Source organism: Anomaloglossus baeobatrachus, chromosome 8 (genome assembly GCF_048569485.1).
Source record: "Anomaloglossus baeobatrachus isolate aAnoBae1 chromosome 8, aAnoBae1.hap1, whole genome shotgun sequence".
NCBI lineage: Eukaryota > Metazoa > Chordata > Amphibia > Anura > Aromobatidae > Anomaloglossus > Anomaloglossus baeobatrachus.
Window position 1 is genome coordinate 179,739,437 of NC_134360.1, and position 14,905 is coordinate 179,754,341.

The 14,905-nt window shown below is 46.3% G+C and overlaps 1 protein-coding gene across 3 annotated transcripts in view; it reads left to right on the top strand.

Annotated features, from left to right (window-relative positions):
* UAP1 (UDP-N-acetylglucosamine pyrophosphorylase 1) overlaps positions 1-13,618 on the top strand; it is a 28,838-nt gene extending 15,220 nt beyond the window's left edge. For 2 of the 3 annotated variants that reach the window (XM_075322263.1, XM_075322264.1), the window contains exons 5-11: positions 4,533-4,705; positions 4,979-5,172; positions 5,247-5,387; positions 5,478-5,666; positions 6,624-6,671; positions 7,616-7,682; positions 13,061-13,618. In XM_075322263.1, the coding sequence (XP_075178378.1) occupies positions 4,533-4,705; positions 4,979-5,172; positions 5,247-5,387; positions 5,478-5,666; positions 6,624-6,671; positions 7,616-7,682; positions 13,061-13,159 (911 nt within the window). In that variant the 3' untranslated portion in view covers positions 13,160-13,618. The remainder of the gene's footprint in view (positions 1-4,532; positions 4,706-4,978; positions 5,173-5,246; positions 5,388-5,477; positions 5,667-6,623; positions 6,672-7,615; positions 7,683-13,060) is intronic. The other variant, XM_075322265.1, reaches the window with a different exon arrangement.
* Positions 13,619-14,905: the final 1,287 nt, after the last annotated feature.

A 14,905-nucleotide genomic window follows, 5' to 3' on the forward strand; every position in this document is an offset into this window, starting at 1 on the left:
CCGATTCTCCTCGTCCAAAAGGCCTCAGAAGGATCAGAGGAACTCCGATTCATGGCGGTCTAAGTCACGCCCTAAAAAGACCGCCGGAGGTGCCGCTACCAAGGCGGCTTCCTCATGACTTACGGCCTCCTCACACCGCATCCTCGGTCGGTGGCAGGCTCTCCCGCTTTTGCGACACCTGGCTGCCACAGGTAAAAGACCGATGGGTGAGAGACATTCTGTCTCACGGTTACAGGATAGAGTTCAGCTCTCGTCCTCCGACTCGATTCTTCAGAACATCTCCGCCTCCCGAGCGAGCCGATGCTCTTCTGCAGGCGCTGGGCACTCTGAAGGCAGAAGGAGTGGTGGTCCCTGTTCCTCTTCAGCAACAGGGTCACGGTTTTTACTCCAACCTGTTTGTGGTCCCAAAGAAGGACTGGTCTTTCCGTCCGGTCCTGGACCTAAAACTGCTCAACAAACACGTAAAGACCAGGCGGTTCCGGATGGAATCCCTCCGCTCCGTCATCGCCTCAATGTCCCAAGGAGATTTCCTTGCATCGATCGATATCAAAGATGCTTATCTCCACGTACCGATTGCTCCAGAGCATCAGCGCTTCCTGCGCTTCGCCATAGGAGACGAACACCTTCAGTTCGTGGCACTGCCGTTCGGCCTGGCGACAGCCCCACGGGTTTTCACCAAGGACATGGCTACAGTAGTAGCGGTCCTCCACTCTCAGGGTCACTCGGTGATCCCTTACTTAGACGATCTGCTGGTCAAGGCACCCTCTCAAGAGGCATGCCAGCACAGCCTCAACGCTACTCTGGAGACTCTCCAGAGTTTCGGGTGGATCATCAATTTTCCAAAGTCAAATCTGACACCGGCCCAATCGCTGACATACCTTGGCATGGAGTTTCATACCCTCTCAGCGATAGTGAAGCTTCCGCTGAACAAGCAGCGTTCACTACAGATGGGGGTGCAATTCCTCCTTCAAGGTCAGTCACACCCCTTGAGGCGCCTCATGCACTTCCTGGGGAAGATGGTGGCTGCAATGGAGGCAGTCCCTTTCGCGCAGTTTCACCTGCGTCCTCTTCAATGGGACATCCTACGCAAATGGGACAGGAAGCCGACGTCCCTCGACAGGAACGTCTCCCTCTCTCAGGCAACCAAAGCTTCCCTTCGGTGGTGGCTTCTTCCCACTTCATTATCGAAGGGGAAATCCTTCCTACCCCCATCCTGGGCGGTGGTCACGACGGACGCGAGTCTGTCAGGGTGGGGAGCAGTTTTTCTCCACCACAGGGCTCAGGGTACGTGGACTCGGCAAGAGTCCTCACTTCAGATCAATGTTCTGGAGATCAGGGCAGTGTATCTGGCCCTAAAAGCGTTCCAGCAGTGGCTGGAAGGCAAGCAGATCCGAATTCAGTCGGACAACTCCACAGCGGTGGCTTACATCAACCACCAAGGGGGAACACGCAGTCGGCAAGCCTTCCAGGAAGTCCGGCGGATTTTGATGTGGGTGGAAGCCACGGCCTCCACCATCTCCGCAGTTCACATCCCGGGCGTGGAAAACTGGGAAGCAGATTTTCTCAGTCGCCAGGGCATGGACGCAGGGGAATGGTCCCTTCACCCGGACGTGTTTCAGGAGATCTGTTGCCGCTGGGGGATGCCGGACGTCGACCTAATGGCGTCCCGGCACAACAACAAGGTCACGGCATTCATGGCACGTTCTCACGATCACAGAGCTCTGGCAGACGCCTTAGTTCAGGATTGGTCGCAGTTTCAACTCCCTTATGTGTTTCCTCCGCCGGCACTGTTGCCCAGAGTGTTACGCAAGATCAGGGCAGACTGCCGCCGCGCCATCCTCGTCGCTCCAGACTGGCCGACGAGGTCGTGGTACCCGGATCTGTGGCATCTCACGGTCGGCCAACCGTGGGCACTACCAGACCGACCAGACTTGCTGTCTCAAGGGCCGTTTTTCCATCTGAATTCTGCGGCCCTCAACCTGACTGTGTGGCCATTGAGTCCTGGATCCTAGCGTCTTCAGGATTATCTCAAGAGGTCATTGCCACTATGAGACAGGCTAGGAAACCAACGTCCGCCAAGATCTACCACAGGACGTGGAAAATATTCCTGTCGTGGTGCTCTGCTCAGGGTTTTTCTCCCTGGCCATTTGCCTTGCCCACTTTTCTGTCCTTTCTTCAATCCGGATTGGAAAAGGGTTTGTCACTCTGCTCCCTTAAGGGACAAGTCTCTGCGCTCTCTGTTTTTTCAGAAGCGCCTGGCCAGACTTCCACAGGTACGCACGTTCCTCCAGGGGGTTTGTCACATCATCCCTCCTTACAAACGTCCGTTGGAACCCTGGGATCTGAACAGGGTGCTGATGGTTCTTCAGAAACCACCGTTCGAGCCAATGAGGGATATTTCTCTCGCACGCCTTTCGCAGAAAGTGGTTTTCCTAGTAGCAGTCACTTCACTTCGGAGAGTGTCTGAGCTAGCAGCACTGTCATGCAAAGCCCCTTTCCTGGTGTTTCACCAGGACAAGGTGGTTCTGCGTCCGGTTCCGGAATTTCTCCCCAAGGTGGTATCCCCCTTTCATCTCAATCAGGATATCTCCTTACCTTCTTTTTGTCCTCATCCAGTTGACCAATGTGAAAAGGATTTGCACTTGTTAGATCTGGTGAGAGCACTCAGATTCTACATTTCTCGTACGGCGCCCCTGCGCCGCTCGGATGCACTCTTTGTCCTTGTCGCTGGCCAGCGTAAAGGGACACAAGCTTCCAAATCAACCCTGGCTCGGTGGATCAAGGAACCAATTCTCGAAGCTTATCGTTCCTCGGGGCTTCCGGTTCCATCAGGGCTGAAGGACCATTCTACCAGGGCCGTGGGAGCGTCCTGGACCTTACGGCACCAGGCTACGGCTCAGCAGGTGTGTCAGGCAGCTACCTGGTCGAGCCTGCACACTTTCACGAAACACTATCAGGTGCATACCTATGCTTCGGCAGATGCCAGCCTAGGTAGGCGAGTCCTTCAGGCGGCGGTTGCCCACCTGTAGGACGGAGCCGTTACGGCTCTATTATGAGGTATTATTTACCCACCCAGGGACTTCTTTTGGACGTCCCAATTGTCTGGGTCTCCCAATGGAGCGACAAAGAAGAAGGGAATTTTGTTTACTTACCGTAAATTCCTTTTCTTCTAGCTCCAATTGGGAGACCCAGCACCCGCCCCTGTTTTTTTGTGTACACATGTTGTTCATGTTGAATGGTTTCAGTTCTCCGATATTCCTTCGGATTGAATTTACTTTAAACCTGTTTATAATTTTTTCCTCCTTCTTGCTTTTGCACCAAAACTGAGGAGCCCGTGGGAGCACGGGGGGTGTATAGGCAGAAGGGGAGGGGCTTTACACTTTTAGTGTAATACTTTGTGTGGCCTCCGGAGGCATAGCTATACACCCAATTGTCTGGGTCTCCCAATTGGAGCTAGAAGAAAAGGAATTTACGGTAAGTAACCAAAATTCCCTTCTTTTTGGACTATAAGCTGCGGCCACCACCACCGGGCTCTTATATGCAGCATTCTAACATGCTGTATAAAAGAGCCCAGGCCGGGGGTATAACATAAAAAACACCGGTTGTCCGGTGCCGGCGCCTCCTTTTTCGGCCATCTTTGTCCTCTTTCTGAAGCCTGGGTGCATGATGTGGCTACGTTATACACGCTCGCCGGTCTTGCGCAGGCGCACTACAATACTTTGATCTGCCCTGCTCAGGACCTGAATGCCGGCGAGTGTGTGTGACGTCGGACCCGTCATGCACCGCGGCTAGAGAAGGAGAACAAAGATGGCCGAAAGAGGAGTCGCCGAAACCGGACAACGGAGATGCCAACAGTGCGACTGTTAGGTTAGTATTATAAAGTGTTATACCCCCGCCCTGGGCTCTTATATACAGCATGTTAGAATGCTGTATATAAGAGCCCGGTGGTGGCCGCAGCTTATAGCCAAAAAAGTGGTGACAGGTTCCCTTTAAAGGGAATCTGTCAGCAGGTTTTTGCTTCCTCAGCTGAGAGCAGCATGATGTAGGCAAAGAGATCCTGAATCCAACAATGTATTACTTAGATTACTGGTTGCAGCCATTCAGAATTTTTAGCTTGACGTTGCAGCCGTGCTAAGAGCTGTCTCCACCCCTACCAGGCCTCTCTGTACATTGACAGTGAGGTGCCAATCTCTATAATCACCGGAGGAGGCATGCCGGACTGCCATGAATGTGACATTGTAGTCTAGCGATGATAATCACTAGGTGATAAAGGATTTACTGTTAAGTAAATGGCACACAGTTTGATAAGAGCCATAGTTGATTTTTGTTACTTTTAACCTCTACAGCATACGGTCCTCAGATTACATAGCAAGAATCTGCTCACATATTCCCTTTTTAAGACCTTTAAACCGCTACATGAATGATTGATTCAGTCAATGCTATAATCCAATTTTTGGGTAAAGCAGAAGTCACATATGCCTCTTGTCCATCACTACTACCGCGACCCTAATAACGCATGCTCCTGTTTGCAGATGGTAATGGAGGACTGTATAGAGCTTTAGGTGCACACGGCGTGCTGAAAGATATGGAAGCGCGGGGCATAGAGTACATCCATGTGTACTGTGTGGATAACATCTTGGTGAAGGTGGCCGATCCAGTATTCATCGGCTTCTGTGTGGCTAAGGAAGCGGACTGTGGGGCCAAGGTAACATGTCAACGCTCTTCAGTTGCACATTTAGGCAAACTCTTGTGTAGATATATAACCTAAAGTAAGTTTGATCTAGAGCATGAAATATTTAGCTGTTCTGCTGGTTGATCAGCATTATGTATGTTACAGAAAAATGCAATGTAAGCAAACCCATAAAGCTTTTCTGTCTTATTACCTTGTATATGGCCATAAAGTGCTTTCTCCCTCCACGCTCTGTTCATTACCTCCAGCCACACTGCAATCTGCTTGTTCTCCATTTTGCATATCTAGGTTGTGGAGAAGATGAATCCCACTGAACCAGTCGGTGTTGTTTGTCGGGTGGACGGTGTGTACCAGGTAGTAGAATATAGTGAGATCACACTACCAACGGCCCAAAAAAGGAGCGCGGATGGAAGACTTATGTATAATGCTGGCAACATTGCCAACCACTTCTTCACCAGAAAGTTCCTCCAGCAAGTGGTGGAGTAAGTAGCCCGGCAAAGGGACGCAAACATTAAGCATATGTCCTCCAGAGTCTCATCCATTGTGTATGTTACAGCGTGCACGAGCCTCAACTGCAACACCATGTTGCTGTGAAGAAAATACCTCATGTGGATACGCAGGGTTCACTAATCCACCCTGATAAACCCAACGGGATGAAAATGGAAAAGTTTGTGTTTGATATTTTCCAGTTTGCAAAGTGAGTACACTGGCCTGGACTTGATTGTCGTGCACATACTCGTTTCTGGTCGGTCAAGGTAACATATTTCTTGTTGCTTTCTGCTTCTAGGAAGTTTGTGGTGTTTGAGGTTCTTCGTGAGGAAGAATTCTCTCCTTTGAAAAATGCCGACAGCCAAAATGGAAAGGACAATCCTACTACTGCGCGCCATGCACTTATGTCTTTACATCACTGCTGGGTTCTTAATTCGGGAGGACATTTTGTGGATGAAAACGGTACCCGGATTCCAGCTATTCCCCTGTAAGTATCTGCTTCATCACACATGTGAAAAAAATAAAGCATAGGTTGACCTATTCTAGAACGGCATATAAAATATATATTATTTATGAAGCAGCCCAGCTTGGTGTAAAAAAAAAAAAAAAAAAAAAAAATGAATACTTGCCTATAGTATTGTATTTTTCAGATTGTTACACACACTTTTCCTCCCAAAAATTTGGGAGGAAAATGAGGGGTGCGTCTTATAGCTTACCAGGAGGTGGAGAATGCGACCCTGCTGGCTGTGTGGTGCAGGGCGGTGTGGAGGGTGTTCCAGATGCTCTCAGTGGTGCGGGCTTCAAAGAAATGACATGCGCAGATGGAGCTTTCGGCTCAAAATCTCATCTGCGCGTGCGCTGCCTCTGATGCATTGATCTCCCAGCAGCGGACTTGGAAAATGGCGGCCGGAGACGGCATGTGCGCATATGAGATCTCGGCTTGTCATTGAGCCACCTCTGGGTGTCTTTAATCTGCACCACCCTGTTCCACATGGCCCCCGCAGCCAGCATAGCCCTCACCGCAGCACCTGCAGCATTGCCCTACTCCAGCACAGTCCCTGCCTCCTGTGACACCCATGCGCCCTGCTCGACCACCGCTGGTGCCCCTTCCCCTCTAGTAAGACACCACTGGAGTATAAGACGGACCCTATATATATAGGGTGAAGCAGTGAAGCCGTAACTAATGCTGCAGCTCTCATATGTTGGGCCCAACCAGAAGGATAGGCAAGGAGACACAGGGACTGATTGGGTACTATTCGGTTTTCTGACCATCTTTTTAACTGTGCATATGGTGGCCTATGGACCCCATTGAGGGTGCAACACTACAAAGGAGGTTGAGTATACAATGTTGCCCACTTAAAAACTAATGCATGGACACGAGGAAGATCTATAATTTTTAGGTTTCATTCAATTCCATGTTTTATTACATTTATCTTTAAAACAGCCATGCTAAAGAAGAGAATGGAACCGCGCCAGACCACACACAGAACAAGTAACTATGGCTGCATGGTGCAGGGTCTTCCACAAGGGCGACTAACAAGGGCTTTTATTACTTGGTGGAGGGAACAAATGGTGGCCGTCTAGAGATGTTGAGAATTTTAATTCCAGCATACCTCTGCAACATACAAGTTCCTGCTACCACTTTGAACCTTTTTAAGCTTCAAGGTTCTTGCAGGTGCTGAAATATAAGCACGCTGATATGTCGGCTTAATCATTGTAATGTGGCAAGTTCTGAAGTTTCCTAATGTTTTGTTTTCAGTTCTTCAAAGTCATGGTCTAATGGGTGTGAGTGAATAGAAACAAAATTAAAACTGTCCCAATCTTGTCCAAGTGATAAAAGCTCCAAGACAAACTGGTACATTCATGCCTCGTGCAAGACCTGAGGGGGTGATGCGTGACACAGGAATTCAGGGAACCTTGCAGAAAGAACCCTTTGGCCTTGTAACTGGGAGTCTGACCTGAACAGGACACCTGGTGTAATTGCAGGTCAAAAAGCACCTGAACAGGAAAATCTGGCCAATGTCACATCAACCGATTGATTGGCCTTGTTTTGAAACGTGGCCCAATGTTTCTACTTACTGACATCTTATAAGTGGCAAGAAATTATAAAGTTCTGAACTTTGCATTACAATGATTGGGCTTTGTTTCCATAAAAAGCAAAATGTTCTTTTGACTATTGTACCACTCACTCGGTGCAGGGGTCACGGCACTGTCCCGGCTGCAGCGGGTGGATATAACTAGGTGTACAGTTTATTTATGAGATTTGGTTTATTTCCTTACTTGACCAGGTGTCTACTAATCACTCCGTGCATGTTCTTTCTCTCTCGCTGGTCTCGTCTATGGGTTGGTCCCCACTATCCGTCCTGCTTTGTAACCAGCCTTCCCATGCTCGGGCTACTAATTTCTAATATCTGGGTTTGTTTTGTCTCTTTTTAGCATGAAGGAAGCGGGTGACTTGCCAATACAATGTGAAATCTCTCCCCTTGTTTCTTACGCTGGAGAGGTAAGTTACTGAAACTGTATGAAGAACTTTTTTATGGTTTTGAAATTTGTGATATTTCCATATCAGACACCACAGTATAAACCAGTGGCCCCCTAACTCGAGTCGTCAAGAGCCACAAACAGTGCATGTTTCCAGGCTTTTCCTAGTAATGCACTGGTCATGGAATGATCACCTAAGGAAAACCTGATCTGTTGGTGGCTCTTGAGGATTGGAGCTAGTCTTGTATGGCCTACACTTCTGTAGGCCATAAAGGTTTATTAGAGGAGTATCATAGACATGCATCATTCTCATACGGAGGATGTCAGAGTAGAGTTGCCTGTACTTGCTCAGCTTTCCACATGGGAGCATGTGATAGCCATGCGTTACTTAATTCAATAGGTGTTTTGAAATCTAGCTAAGAAATGAAAAAGAGCCATGGCCAACACCACTGACAAACTCCAGAGTAACCAGTTAAAGGGAACCTGTCTGGTGCAATATGCACCCAGAGCCACGAGCAGTTCTGGGTGTATATTGCTAATCCCTGCCTAACCGTCCCTGTATACACTAGCATAGATAAAGAAAAAATCTTTAGAAAAAGTATTTCTAAATATCCTTTATGATATGCTAATGAGCGCAGGGACTAGTCGCAAGGTCATTATTTCCCCCGACTAGTACACCCTCTTAGCATGTGAGCACGCCCACAGGGGTGTGCTGATATGCTATTCAATGCCCAGCATCTTCGGCATAAACACATATACCTGTCAGTTGTCACTGTCTCTGACACCGGGTTTAGGCTTAGTGCACATGATCAGAAGTCTCAGTACGTCTGGGTGTACGCATCCCGGCTTCAGAGAGATCTAGTGTGCATGACTGGAAGTGCCAGGATTTCTGATCATATGCACTGGCTCTAAGCCCGGCGTCTGAGGCGGTGACAGCGGACACAGGTAGGTACGTCTGCCGATGACTCTAAGCAAAGGGCATTGAAGAGCATATTAGTACGCCCCTGTGGGTGTGCTAACATGCTAAGAGGGCAGACTAGCCGGGGAAAATAACGCCATTAGCATCTCAAAGAATCTTTAGATATACTTTTTCTAAAGATATCTTTATGTATGCTACGAGATGCAGGGATTAGAAATATGCCCCCAGAACTGCTCATGGTTCTGGGTGCATTTTGGACCTGACAGGTTCCCTTTAAAATAAATGCTGGTGCCAGGGATGGGGAAAAAAAATAAATCTACAGTGCCTACAAGTAGTATTCAACCCCCTGCAGATTTAGCAGGTTTACACATTCGGAATTAACTTGGCATTGTGACATTTGGACTGTAGATCAGCCTGGAAGTGTGAAATGCACTGCAGCAAAAAAGAATGTTATTCAGAGGGTCATTTATTATTCAACCCCTCAAACCACAAGAATTCTGTTTGGTTCCCCTAAAGTATTAAGAAGTATTTCAGGCACAAATAACAATGAGCTTCACATGTTTGGATTAATTATCTTTTTCCAGCCTTTTCTGACTAATTAAGACCCTCCCCAAACTTGTGAACAGCACTCATACTTGGTCAACATGGGAAAGACAAAGGAGCATTCCAAGGCCATCAGAGACAAGATCGTGGAGGGTCACAAGGCTGGCAAGGGGTACAAAACCCTTTCCAAGGAGTTGGACCTACCTGTCTCCACTGTTGGAGCATCATCTGGAAGTGGAAGGCTTATGAAACTGTTAGCCTTCCACGGCCTGGACAGCCTTTGAAAGTTTCCACCCGTGCCGAGGCCAGGCTTGTCCGAAGAGTAAAGGCTAACCCAAGGACAACAAGGAAGATCTTATGGCAGTGGGGACATTGGTTTCAGTCAATACCATAAGTAACGTACACCACCGCAATGGTCTCCGTTCCAGACGAGCCCGTAAGGTACCTTTACTTTCAAAGCGTCATGTCAAGGCTCGTCTACAGTTTGCTCATGATCACTTGGAGGACTCTGAGACAGATTGGTTCAAGGTTCTCTGGTCTGATGAGACCAAGATCGAGATCTTTGGTGCCAACCACACACGTGACGTTTGGAGACTGGATGGCACTGCATACGACCCCAAGAATACCATCCCTACAGTCAAGCATGGTGGTGGCAGCATCATGCTGTGGGGCTGTTTCTCAGCCAAGGGGCCTGGCCATCTGGTCCGCATCCATGGGAAGATGGATAGCACGGCCTACCTGGAGATTTTGGCCAAGAACCTCCGCTCCTCCATCAAGGATCTTTAAGATGGGTCGTCATTTCATCTTCCAACAAGACAACGACCCAAAGCACACAGCCAAGAAAACCAAGGCCTGCTTCAAGAGGGAAAAAAATAAAGGTGTTGCAGTGGCCTAGTCAGTCTCCAATTGAAAACTTGTGGAAGGAGCTCAAGATTAAAGTCCACATGAATCACCCAAAGAACCTAGATAACTTGGAGAAGATCTGCATGGAGGAGTGGGCCAAGATAACTACAGAGACCTGTGCCGGCCTGATCAGGTCTTATAAAAGACGATTATTAGCTGTAATTGCAAACAAGGGTTATTCCACAAAATATTAAACCTAGGGGTTGAATAATAATTGACCCACACTTTTATGTTGAAAATTTATTAAAATTTAACCCCTTCAGCCCCCGGGCACTTTCAGTTTTTGCGTTTTTGTTTTTTGCTCCTTTTCTTCCGAGAGCCGTAACTTTTTTATTCCGTCAATCTTGCCATATGAGGGCTTGTTTTTTGCGGGACGAGTTGTACTTTTAAATGAAACCATAGGTTTTACCATATATTGTACTGGAAAACAGCAAAAAAAGTGATCGTACAATAGGTTTTGGGATATTTTATTCACTGTGTTCACTATATGGTAAAACTGCTGTATCTATGTGATGCTTCAGGTTGGTGCGAGTTTGTAGACACCAAACATGTATAGGTTTACTTGTATCTAAGGGGTTAAAATAAATTCACAAGTTTGTGCAATAAAAGTGGCGCACGTTTTGCGCCATTTTCTGAAACACGTAGCGTTCTTATTTTTTGTGATCTGAGGCTCAGTGATGGCTTATTTTTTGCGTCTCGAGCTGACGTTTATAATAGTACCATTTTTGCGCAGATGCTACGTTTTGATCGCCTGTTATTGCATTTTGCGTAAAACTTGCGGCGACCAAAAAAACGCAATTTTGGCGTTTGGAATTTTTTTGCCACTACGCCGTTTACCAATCAGATTAATTGATTTTATATTTTGATCGGGCATTTCTGAACGCGGCGATACCAAATATGTGTATATTTATTTCTTTTTTAACCCTTTAATTTTCAATGGGGGGGAAAGGGGGGTGATTTGAACTTTTAGGTTTTTTTTTTTTTTTTTTTTTTTTTATTTTACTAGTCCCCCTAGGGGGCTATAGCAATCCGATCGCTATCTGCTGATCACAGCAATACAGCTGTAATCAGCAGATTCAGTCACTTTGGTTTTCCCTCTGCTCTCGGCCGAGGGAAAATGAAAGTGAAACATCATAGCAGCAGGCGTCATCACATGACCCTGTGCTACGATGGCAACCACCGATGGTCACGTGATAACACACGTGACTTCCGGTGGGGGCGGCGGTAAGTAACAAACATGGCCGCGTGCGTTTAAATCTTGCTGCCAGACTTTGGCAGCAAGATTTAAGGGGTTAATGGCCGCGGGTGGAAGCGATTCCACCCGCGGCTAGCAGGCACACATGTCAGCTGTTGAAAACAGCTGATGTGTGCCGATCCACGCCGCCTGCCCGCGGCAGGGGGCGGGGCTTAACGGGACACGATCCTGGACGGATAGATCCGTCCAAGGTCGTGAAGGGGTTAACTGAGCAACATAACTTGTTGGTTTGTAAGATTTATGCATCTGTTAATAAATCCTGCTCTTGTTTGAAGTTTAACACGAGTATAATGCTTGAAAAAATGATTTTATTGATAACAGAGGCAATTAAAAAACCCACAGGGGGTGAGAAAGTGAGAGAGTGAAAAGAAAGGACCAGGAAAAATGGTTACAAGCCAATCAGGGGTATCTGTATGTTCGGCCAATACAGGGACAATAAATACAATGAATTGCACACAGCCCAAGTAAGAGATTAAAACGGACGGACACACATTGGAATAAATAACATGTATAAAGTGCCTGTGTATAAAGGGATGTAAACATTGACTGAATGTGCGTGCCGGGGCTAAAGTGCTATTAGTAAAACCGGCGCCTCCAAATAAAGGTGCACAATTCAATAGTCCTAAGAATCTCACAAGGCACAGGGAACCATCAGATAAGATCAGCAAACCATAGATCCTGGGACCAAGAGAAAACACCTACGTACGTTTCACAAGAGTGAGGTAACCACCAGCTTCATCAGGGTGAAAAAGAAAAGTCTTTTCTTTTTCACCCTGATGAAGCTGGTGGTTACCTCACTCTTGTGAAACGTACGTAGGTGTTTTCTCTTGGTCCCAGGATCTATGGTTTGCTGATCTTATCTGATGGTTCCCTGTGCCTTGTGAGATTCTTAGGACTATTGAATTGTGCACCTTTATTTGGAGGCGCCGGTTTTACTAATGGCACTTTAGCCCCGGCACGCACATTCAGTCAATGTTTACATCCCTTTATACACAGGCACTTTATACATGTTATTTATTCCAATGTGTGTCCATCCGTTTTAATCTCTTACTTGGGCTGTGTGCAATTCATTGTATTTATTGTATTTATTGTCCCTGTATTGGCCGGACATACAGATACCCCTGATTGGCTTGTAACCATTTTTCCTGGTCCTTTCTTTTCACTCTCTCACTTTCTCACCCCCTGGGGGTTTTTTAATTGCCTCTGTTATCAATAAAATCATTTTTTCAAGCATTATACTCGTGTTTCTCCGGTTTTTATTGACTTTGAGTATGCTATATGCCCCTTGATTTTAAGGGACACACTATATGTAATCCCTATGGAATTTGTTATTTATCTTGTTTGAAGTTTGCAGGCTGTAACTTATTTGCATCTTATCAAACCTGCTAAATCTGCAGGGGGTTGAATACTACTTGTAGGCACTGTAGGTATAACTGCATCTGTAAAGGTCTGATTTATCAAGATAGAAATAAAAACACACACACACACACTGCATTTTTTTATTTTTTTGTGTTGGTCAAACGTTTTACCCAAATGAGCGACTGGAATTGCGTATATACATATGTCTCCCGCTCGTGCACGCTGCCAAAATTCCTTTAGCACTCTAAACATCGGCAACTACACTGATGATACAGAACTGGTACTATCAATCTACATTAGTTTCTGCTGTAAATGCTGGGGCCCTTGGAAATTTGTCCAGTTTACCCCTTTCCTCTTACATCGGCCCTGGCAGTATATGATTTGACCATAACCTCTCTCCTTTCCCCTTTCTACATTGCAGGGGCTGAAATCTTATGTTCAAAATATGGAGTTCCATGCGCCACTTACAATTGATGAGAGCGGAGTTCAGCAGTTGGTGAGGAATGGGACGTGTCACTAGAAACTGCCAGAGGCTCAACCCATCCCTGCACATATAGTGATATTTATGGTGGGGAGGTTATTGAACGGTACTTGAACATGTGAATTACATGGGTCTTCCTGCTCGGACTCTGCCAATACTGGACTTAAGACATTTTATCCTAGATTTTTTTAAATGCCAAACATATGTAAGAAATGCTTCAATGTATAGCAGTCTCCATATGAAGGTAAATATTAACTATTTTTTTAAACTTGTACATAAGTTATTGTACATTCAGATATATTTTAATGTATTCTACGATCTTTTACCATTCTGTTTTTGTGTATTTCATTTTTGATGGGTTAAGGTAATTTCTTTAACGAAAAAAGAATAAACTCCAATATTTATTCTAAATTCAACTTGAACTATTTATTTATCTTTAAATTTTACCAGCTCATCCTGTATATTTACTTGGATAATAATTGGCAATAGATGGCTGAAAACCCAGCAGCACTCCTGACATATCGTTATATTAAATAATTGAACAATTAGTTGTAAAGCATCTTTTTGCAGCAGTCTGTGGTTTTAATCCTCCTGGATCTGTAAGATGACATTTGAGAGCTAGGCACTGAGTTCCTGGGGGGTCTGCTGCCGATGGCACTGTCTCTTCAGAGACATTGTGCCATTGATGAGGGGAATAGCAACCCCCAACTTATATGTTTTCAGAAGGGGGGGGGATACACTTCTCGTAAAAGACTGTGTGTGTGTGTGACTGGGTCCTTCTCCGATATCACACAATCAACAGAGCGAGGGATGAGTGAGCAATCCAATGAGCATTTATTCCAAGCAAATCAAATGGTCCATAACATAATCCACAAAACCGATTTGTGAAATTGGTAAAGCAACCCGAATATAGTCCAGAAAGTGATAAATAAATGTCCAGGTCTCTGAGAAGCCGCAGCTTCCCTCAGAGGTTCAATCTTCTTCCTTTTCTGAAAGTTCTCCAACAGACTGACAAATCCCCCAGGTAAGCAGAGAGTTTGCAGTAGGTGGATCCCAGGCCCCCTACCCCAGACTTAAGGCCCAGTCACACACACAACGACTTACCAGCGATCTCGAAAACTATGCGACCTGATAGGGATCGCAGGTAAGTCGCTGGTGAGATGTCACACAGTCAGATCTTACCAGCGATGCAGGAACAATACAGGTTGCAGTAGCAACCTGTATAACGATCTCAGCAGTCACTGTGACCCTGTCACACACACAGTTTCAAACACAGCGATGTGTCCTGCCCAGCAGGACATCGCCTTTGAAGAAAATGGCCTGGACCATTCTGCAACGACCGGCGACCTCACAGCAGGGGCCTGATCGCTGGTAGGTGTCACACATAACGAGATCGCTACTGCGTCACAGAAACTGACTCGGCTGCGATCTCGCTAGCGATCTCGTTATTTGTGACGGTACCTTTAGGGACAGGAACACTATAGGGGTAATTACCTACAGAACATACAATGTACACACAAGCAATACAAATAATGGACAGTGAACCAAGCGTAAAATACGAACAGCATGATACACAGTACACCAAATCCCACCATCACATGCTGCTACCCCATTTTAAAGGCGGAATAAAAGCCTTAGTCTGCTATTACCTAAACCATAGACATCAAATTCTGCTTACTGAAGACTTGACTCAGCCATCAAAGCAAAATCTTGATCTAAAATGATTGTCTGAAAAGAAGTTCTCATCTGTCCAGACCACTTGGCATCACACATTGCCAGATCGGG